This window comes from Apium graveolens, unplaced genomic scaffold (genome assembly GCF_009905375.1).
Source record: "Apium graveolens cultivar Ventura unplaced genomic scaffold, ASM990537v1 ctg4577, whole genome shotgun sequence".
NCBI classification, from domain to species: Eukaryota; Viridiplantae; Streptophyta; class Magnoliopsida; order Apiales; family Apiaceae; genus Apium; species Apium graveolens.
Window position 1 is genome coordinate 75027 of NW_027418605.1, and position 9465 is coordinate 84491.

General features: G+C 32.4%; 1 protein-coding gene across 1 annotated transcript; it reads left to right on the forward strand.

The window, feature by feature from the left end:
* The first annotated feature begins 4264 nt into the window (after window positions 1-4264).
* Window positions 4265-8734, forward strand: LOC141702039 (uncharacterized). The gene is made up of 8 exons (XM_074505740.1): window positions 4265-4270; window positions 5504-6287; window positions 6936-7076; window positions 7219-7272; window positions 7356-7797; window positions 7884-7989; window positions 8084-8230; window positions 8474-8734. Exons 1-8 carry the CDS (start codon window positions 4265-4267, stop codon window positions 8732-8734), a joined length of 1941 nt encoding a protein of 646 aa, XP_074361841.1.
* The last annotated feature ends 731 nt before the right edge of the window (window positions 8735-9465 follow it).

Here is a 9465-nt window from a genome sequence, read left to right on the forward strand (position 1 = left end):
AAAAAAATTTAAAATTTAAATGTTAATTTTTTTAGAAGAAAAAAAAATTAAAATAATTTTTGATATGTTAAAATGCGTGTCCGTCAGGGTATAATACTAAATGACCAACTAGAGTGATAGAGGAAGTACCTTAATATTATTCGCTCAATCTCATTTGATAGTTAATATTATCTAAATTATGTGAGGGGGGATTTTAACAATGTTTTTTTATATGTACATTTTTTGCCATGTTTGTAAAACAATTAATCATAATGTAATGATTTTTAACATAAACAGGATCATGCATGAAACCAAAGTTAATTTAATAGTATCTGTTTGGACATATAATGAGTTTTGTGCCGTTTTGCGTCTACTAATGCAATTGCTAAGTGGTAGCCCTGCGAGCATATAAGAATTTTTAAACCATGCTAGTCATGTGCAGATGTCCGCCGATCAGTGTGTTTTACATACATGTTCTGTGGTGTTTATATAGCCGCTCAAGCTACTATAACACTACTTTGTTTCATTATATAATCCGCTGCCTCAGCCTCAAGATTTTAAAAAAATGCACATTAAATTTGTCCCATTGATTGACCAAGTCACCTCCCATAATTATCTCAAATCACGGGATTACTATTACTGCATGCCCACTTATATATCAAACTGATCTAAACATAATTAAAATTCATTAAACATGCATGCTTTTTTCTTTTGCAACCAAAAAATACGCCTAGTTTAACATTATTAATCCATGTAGACATTCTACACATCAGATTCAACTTTCAATTAATGCTTTGCTATTGCATCTAGGGGCCATCCGCTGCGATGGTTGATTAAATTATTAATTCTATAAAACTAGTTGGTAATCCGTGCAAAACTCGGGTCAAAATTAAAAATAATAGTATCATATTAGTATTTGTATAAAATTGAAACTCATAATCGGTGCAAAATACAGATCTAAATATAATAAATAAAATGTTGTTAAAATATGTAGTTAAAAAAATCGAAACTAAGTATAGCTCTAAAATTTCACCGTATAGTTGTAATTATGCATGCACATAATTATTTACTTATATATACAAATATGACATGTTAACTTACTAATACGATTATTTTAAAATAAACTGACACTTGGATGTTCAGCAACAAATAAAAATTGAAGGAAAATAAAATTTACAGAGAGTGAAAGTTAATTTTTGTCAGTTGATATTTTATTACATAAAATTTTAAAAATAGTTGTATAATTTTTGAGTGAGTACCAAGATTTGGGACCTAAACATGGTTTCGATTATTAGTATAGATAGTTGATAGTTGATATCCCGTGCAAAATACGGGTCCGAGACTAAAAATATCGAATTAATATTTGTAGAAAATTTTTCATAATCTATGCGAAACAAAAATTAAAATTAATATATTAATATCAAATATTAAAATTGGTACTTGCAAAAAATAGTTATGTGGTTAAAAAAAATTGAATCAGTTATGAAATTTCCACTATAATTCTAGTTTTGCATTGTTTTACTTGATATAGAAATTTAACATATTAGTTTTATTTTTGTGAAACAAATTGTATCTATATCTTACGAGCCAAATATATGTTCTTTAGATAATTTAATATTAATTAATATTATTTGATAATTATCTTATAATTAGCTTTTTCAATATAGTTTATTTATTATTACCTAATTATCCATAAAAATTAATTTACAAATTAAAAGTAAATAGATGTTATTAAACTTAATTTAATATTACTTAATATAATCTAAATACAACCCATAAATTTGTTATTGTTAAAATATATTTTTTAATTTTAAGTAAATAAACATTGTGATGGACAGTAACTAATACGATCGTTAAATCAATAATTTTCAGTTTAAAAGTTAATAAATGTTACTAAAGTCATTTGCTATTACTTAATTATTTTTAAAATAATATTATCCAATTTAAAAGTAAATTGGCACTAGGATTGACACTAACTAATAGAAAATAAATTTACAGAGAATATAAGTCAATTCGTGTTAATAGTTAATTTATAGTTAGTAGTTTTTCAAAATAAAAGTAAATATATGTTATTTAATTAATTTAATGTAACTTAATAAATTTTTAATATAATTTATAAATAAATAAAGTTTACAGAGAATATAAGTCAATTCGTGTTACTAATTTACTTAGTAGTTTGCAAAGAAAATAAAATTTACAAAGAATAAAAATCGATTTGTGTTAAAAACAAAGTTTATAGAGAATATAAATTAACTTATGTTACCAAAATTTGATATTTTGGTACTTTTAGCACAAAATTATACATGTTTCGCTTATTAATAAAGAGCACGGATTTGCTAAATTTGTAAGTTGGTATAGTTAAATGGGATTATCCTTTTTTTTCCTAATAATAGATGATTGGTTTTGCCAATAAATTTAATACAAAAAATTAATATGAATATGGCTAATTATATAACTCTATTTGTATTTTTTGATTTTAAAATTTCTCTGTTGGCGAAAATTTTTCAGTAACAAATCTATACTATACTATTATAAGCAGAACACTCTCTATTTGGTAGTCGGTTACTCGGTACAGTTGTTTGGTACCACAAATAACAACCGTCAGATCTAAAATCAGAAAGATGAGAACCGTTAGATACAATAATAAAATATTATTATATTAATATTTAACCTGCTCTCATGGATTCATGATTCGAACCCCGTCAAGGGCTTATTATATTTAAACTTTTATATTCTTTATTTTAACAATTTCTACATATTCAGCGCTCGAGTCCCGTGAACAACATATTATATTATATTATTTATTTTCAGTGAAGTCTCAAATTATTATAAAATATATATTATTATAACTTATTATGTTCTTCAATTTATTTTTCAACTATTGAAAATTATATTATAAACTATATTATTAAAAATTATCAAATATTAAAAAGAATCCGTGCATAGCACGGTTATAGGCTAGTATTAATTTAATAGGATATAAGGCTGTACCCCCATAAAATAATTGCTTACATGAATCTAGTTGAGGAGAGTTCAAATCTAATTCACATGACCTAAAGCTAACTCCACCAAATACAAACTTTGTAATATTTAAAGTAGGTTAGGTTGTCACTTGAAATACATGGACGGACTTGTTTGAGTCATACCCACATTGTTTGGAATATTAAAAACACTTAAAATGTACATATCTCAAAAAGGAGATTTCAACTTGAAGTAGTGCATACACTTATGGTTTTATTATATTATTCTTTTTAGAATCCTTCCAAAAGAAAACAAAATTTAAATAGAAAGATGATTAGAAAGCTAATGGCGAGTCGTATTACGAAAGGATGATCATGTAGTTAATTAAGCTTTTGTTTCGTTGGTTGGATAATTGTCCTTGATAACCACAACTTGGTGGGCCTTTGCTAGGATTTGCAAGATCTTAAAATCATAATATGGGCATCATCTCTAATCAAATACAGTATTAAACAAATCCAAAGCATGATTATTGTCCCATCAAAAAGTGAATTAGTTTGATAGATTAACTAGGGTAATGCATGGTGGAAACCATTACTCACACTCTATAAAAATTGTTTATAGACACTTGTTAGTCAATGAACATGTTTGGGAAAGTTGGATTGAGACATAATTAATCACTAATCTCCATCAGCTAGCTGGCTAGCTTATAGCTATACTTGCAATTAAACTTGTTAATTTACTTTAGCAATTAAGAAAGAGAAAGATATTCAGATATAGCTGGTTTAATTGTTACTTGTGAGACTTTGAGCACAAATTAAGCAGTCGTGGCCCCAGAAACACTAACGAAATACATAATTTAGTTTGAACAGTTAGATACCTACTGGATGCACAATTGCAGCTTCACATGTTTGTTTCCCTTCATCAGTGGGGTGACCATGTGCATTACGACAGAACTATATATGTTCTGTGTATGGATCTTCTTTATGTTTTTATGTAGTAAATAGCTTTTGGGTAGCCAGACAGCAATGCTGCATGCAGTATGCCACTCCCGAGCCTAGCATGTTTCAATATATTAAATGCCAAGGAATTTAGTTTTCATGTTTCATGTTCCCGAGATAAAAGAGCATATATAGCCTTTGGTAGGGCATAAAATATTTGCTAGAAAGTTAACAAGTTTTTCCAAGCATAACATGAGCCATCTAGAGCTATATTATCATCAGGGATTCGAGTTGGTTCTTAATTAATTACTCAAGACTTTCATGTTTTTATTAGACCATCAAAAAGTATAAACTTGATGATAAAAATTCACTTCTATACCAAAAAAATGAAGGTATCACAAAAAAAAGTTGAATAGACATCATATGTTAGACATCGGTCAAATGTGTCACCGATATCTAAACTGTTATAGACATCATCCCGCAAAAATGCGATGTTTATGTTGTTAATAGACATCGCTTTATTTAGAACCGATGTCTATATTTTGAAAAAAAATGAATGCGGCAAAACCCCCCTTCTTTCTACCCTAGCCAATTTCCCCCCTTAACGAATTCACTCTCCCTCTCTTCAGACAAATTAATTAAAAAAATCTAAACTAAAAACTAAAAACTAAAAATGCCCTCTCTCTCAAACTCTCTCTCCCTCGTCAATCTCTCTCAAACTCTCTCTCCCTCTCCCGTCACCGGTTCTCTCCCACTTAAACTCTCTCTCCCTCTCTCTCACTCGCCATCTCTCTCTCTCGTCCGTCTCAACCTCTCTCTAAAACACACAAACTGTCTCTCTCTCTCTCTCGCTCTCAAACTCTCACCGGAGTCTCGCCCTTGTTTTGCCGTGGTCTCGGTCGTACTCTCTCCGACCTCTCACCGCTGCTCCAATCTACTCAACCAAAGCAACTGCGCTCACTCTTTGTACTCTCACATTTGCACTCAAATTAGGTTTATTTCTCCTCCTTTTTTATTTTATAAACTTGAATTACCCTGCATGTTAACCATTAATTTAGAATTTTGAAAACCCTGGATTTGAAAATTGTGTGTTTTTTAAATTGAAACCCTAGATTTGAAAATGGGGGGTTTTTAAAATTGAAACCCTAATTTATACTAGGTGGATGTTGCTCTGTAATTATCTTGTTACTTTTAAATTTTGGTTTTGATTTTACATTTGTTTAATTTTAATTGTGCTTAATTGTATCTCTCTGTTTTGACATCTGTAATTACTTATAGGATAATTGTATTTTAATTGTATCTCTCTATTTTTCAGTGTTGTTCTGTTAGCAATGAATTAGGATAGTGGTATAAAAATATTGATAACAATTTTGTCAATTGTTATCCTAATTTATGTTTGATATTTATGTTTTACTTGTTTTATTTTAAAATTAGACAGTGGTACAAAAAAACAGTAGGAATATAATAAATAATATGGACAAGTCTTGGAAGCCGATAGGGATTATTTGCAATATGAGATTGGTGTCAAAAATTTCTTGATATTTGCCGAGAAAAATGCTAAAAACCCAAAAAAAATACCTTGCCCTTGTGCACACTGCGTTAACTTCAAAAAAATTACTGTCAAGATAATCAGGGGTCATCTTTATGAATCTGGTTTTAGTTTAGGATATTTGGATTGGATTTGGCATGGAGAAGGGGTTGCTAGTAGTACTAAGTCATCAGTTGGTAGTACTTGTCCTGCTAAAAAGCCCACACCCCCTTCAGAAACATATAATGTATGTCAAGAAACCTATAATGATGATGAAGATTGGGATAATGAATCTGATGACTTTAAGAGGTATGTTGTTGATGCGGACCAACCGCTTTTTGAGGGAAGCGAGTGCACTAAACTAGAGCCAGTCCTCATATTACATAATTGGAAGGCTAGGTTTGGAGTTAGTGATAAAGCCTTTATCGATCTTCTTGAATTAGTTGGCTCTTTTCTTCCTAAAGAACATGTGCTTCCGGGTAGTATGTATGAAGCTAAGAAAACCATAACTGATTTAGGACTTGAGTATGTCAAAATCCATGCTTGTCCAAATGACTGCGTGTTATACAGGGGACCAGCTGCCGAGTCTTTATCTGAATGTCCCAAATGCCATCTTTCTCGCTGGAAAATTGGAAAAGATGGTGAAGTTAGGGTTAATGTTCCAGCCAAAGTGATGTGGTATTTTCTGATAATCCCTAGATTTAAACGACTGTTTAAATCTGCTGTTACTGCTAAATTAATGAGTTGGCATGCGGAGAATCGATCTAAAGATGGAAAGATGCGTCAACCATCTGATTCTCCTGCTTGGCGAAATGTAGATTGTAGGTGGCCCGAGTTCGGTAGCGAGGCTAGAAATATACGCTTAGGATTAGCAGCCGTTGGTATAAATCCACACAACAATGGATTAAACAATCGGTATAGTTGTTGGCTGGTCATGTTAGTATTGTATAATCTTCCTCCATGGTTATGCATGAAGAGGAAGTTTATGATGTTATCGACATTGATTTCTGGCCCGTATGAGCCTGGAAATAACATTGACATATATCTACAACCAATGATCGATAATTTAAAAAAATTATGGGAGGAAGGGGGAACCAAATGTGTATGATGCACATAGCAAACCTGTCTTCACTTTAAAGGTAGTTCTGATATGGACAGTAAAAGACTTCTCGGGATACGGAAATCTGTCAGGCTACATAAATAAGGGGTATAAGGCTTGTCCAGTATGTGGTGATAACACTGTCGCTAGATATTTAAGTAATAGTAGGAAAATGTGTTATCTAGGCCATCGTCGGTATTTAGATGAACATCATCCTTATAGGAGGCAGCGGATAGCATTTGATGGACAACAAGAACTTGGTTACGCACCTGAGCCACTTAGTGGATAAGAAGTGTTAATGCAACAGCAGCAACTTGAATTTAGTTTTGGGAAGGGGGGGAGGCGAAAAAGGTAGAGTATGCATGGAAAAAGAAATCAATTTTCTTTGAATTGGAATATTGAAAATTTCACCACGTGCGTCATTGTTTAGATGTTATGCACATCGAGAAGAATGTGTGTGATAATATAATTGGGACACTACTTAATATGAAATACAAGACTAAGGACAGTATTGCCTCTCGTCTTGATATAACTGATATGGGTGTAAGGACTGATTTAGCTCCTGAAATAGGTGAAAAGAGGACATACTTACCTCCCCCTTTTACTTTGTCTAAGAAAGAAAAAAAACTATGTTGACATCATTGTCTAATATGAAACTTCCATATGGACATGCATCAAATATCATAAACTGTGTATCACTGATTGATATAAAGTTGTATGGGCTGAAGTCGCACGACTGCCATATCCTACTCCAGCAGTTACTACCGGTTTGTATTCGTTCCGTGCTTCCAAAAAATGTTAGGGTAAGTATAATAAGATTATGCTTTTTTCAACACCTTGTGCAACAAAGTCGTAGATGTGTCAAAATTGAGTAAACTCCAAGCAGATTTGATTTTGACCTTATGCGAGTTGGAAAAAATATTCCCTCTATCCTTTTTCGATGTTATGGTACATCTCACAATCCATTTAGTAAGGGAATTGCGGTTATGCGGACCAGTTTTTTATAGATGGATGTTTCCATTTGAAAGATTTAATAAAATATTAAAGAGCTATGTCCGAAACCGATTTTATCCGGAAGGTTGTATAGCTGAAGGCTATCTGAAGGAAGAATCAGTCGAGTTTTGCACGGGGTTCTTTAGCGAGAGTAGTAGAACTGCAGGTCTTCAGAAAGATGATGACAAGTTTTCCGGTCCAGTAGGTCGTGTGACAATGAAGTCTGTTGCCGAAAAAGAACGAGATGAGGCACATCTCGTGGTCCTTCTTAATAATCCTGAAGTGGAACCATACATTCGGTAAGTAAAATATTTATAAGTATATTTATAAGTGTATTAGTTATTTTTAGTAGGTGGCTCATTCTATGTACATGCAATATTTTCAGATTGCATAAGGAACACTTGAAAAGAATTTACCAAGGAAAAAAGAAGAGTGTACAGTGGCTTTTGGGAGAGCACAATCGACAATTTCCCGATTGGTTTCAACAAAAAGTTAATTTATATTCTTTTTTTATTTTATTACAAATTTATGCAAGTCGTGCATTTAATTGAAATTAACTTTTATGCATCCTTACTTTACTTGTAGGTAAGTATAGAAATGAGGGAAAATTCTGAAGCCGTATCTGAAACAATTAGATGGTTGACTGGAAAGCCTTCATTTTTAGTGCTGACGTACGAAGGCTATATTGTTGACGGGGTCCGTTACCATACGAAGGAGCGAGATAATGCTAGGGTAGTTCAAAATAGTGGTGTTTCATTAGTTGCTAGGACAGTCCAAGTGTCTAGTGCTAAGGATATAAATCCCGTAGAGTGTGAGTTAACATTCTAGAAGATTGTACAAGAAATCTGGGAGTTAGATTACCACACATTCAAGGCCCCTTTATTTTTGTGTACATGGGCAGCCACTGATAGAGGAGTCAAGTCTGATGATCTTGGTTTTACGCTCGTGAACTTCAATTGACCAGGCCATAAATAGGACAAATTTGCCTCTGTTGACAAGGTCAGCCAAGTCTTTTATGTCGAGGATCCATGTGATGCGAATTGGTCAGTTGTGTTATCGTCAACAACTCGAGATTATCATGACGTGTACAATGAAGATGTGGAAGAAGAGACCTCCTGGAATCCTCCCCCATTCTGTGATGATATCCCTATGTGTGATCCTACTACTTGTAATGATGATGCAAGTGTTAGCAATAAAAGACAAAATGTAGAGGGTATTTGGGTGAAAAAGTCATAGAATTATAATTATTATGACTTGTACTTGTTTAATTAGTTGTATTAAATTAAATTTCAATGAACTCTCTTTTTTGGCTCCCCGATTACATTTTGTAGTTATAATTATTGTATTATGTGATAGAATTACGTGTATTTACACCTTTTTGGCTCCCTGATTATAATGACTTGTACTTGCACTTTGTTTCATTATAATGTTTTGATTTTGCTATAAGTTTAATGTTATAATTATTTTGCTTTTTCATAATAATTAGCCTTAAATTTTAGGTATTTTTCATAATAATTAGCCTTGAAGTTATGTTAGAATTCTAAGTATTTTTCATAATAATTAGCCTTAAATTTTGCATAATATTGTGGAATTATAGCATAAATGTGTACTTGTTTTAATTTTGATAGCTTGTCTAGATTGAAGGAAGACGAGATAAATGGCACCGAAAAAGCAAAAGAAATCAGCAAAGGCAGGCTCAAAAAATAAAACAGAAAATGCATCAGAACCCGAGGTTAGAGCATCTGGTACTTGTGATAATCATGAACCCAAGGCATCAGAACCTCAACTGGAGGAGTCCGAGAAACCCGCAGTTACCTCAACTGGTGCAGTGACAAGAAGTTCTGGAGGTACTCGAGGGGTATGCGCAATGCACAAAGTAATTGTGAAGAAAGCGCGTGGGAAAAAATTTAAAGTCACATGTGATCACTGGGGAATTCCTAACGGGGAAACCAGGGCTCAACTGCAGT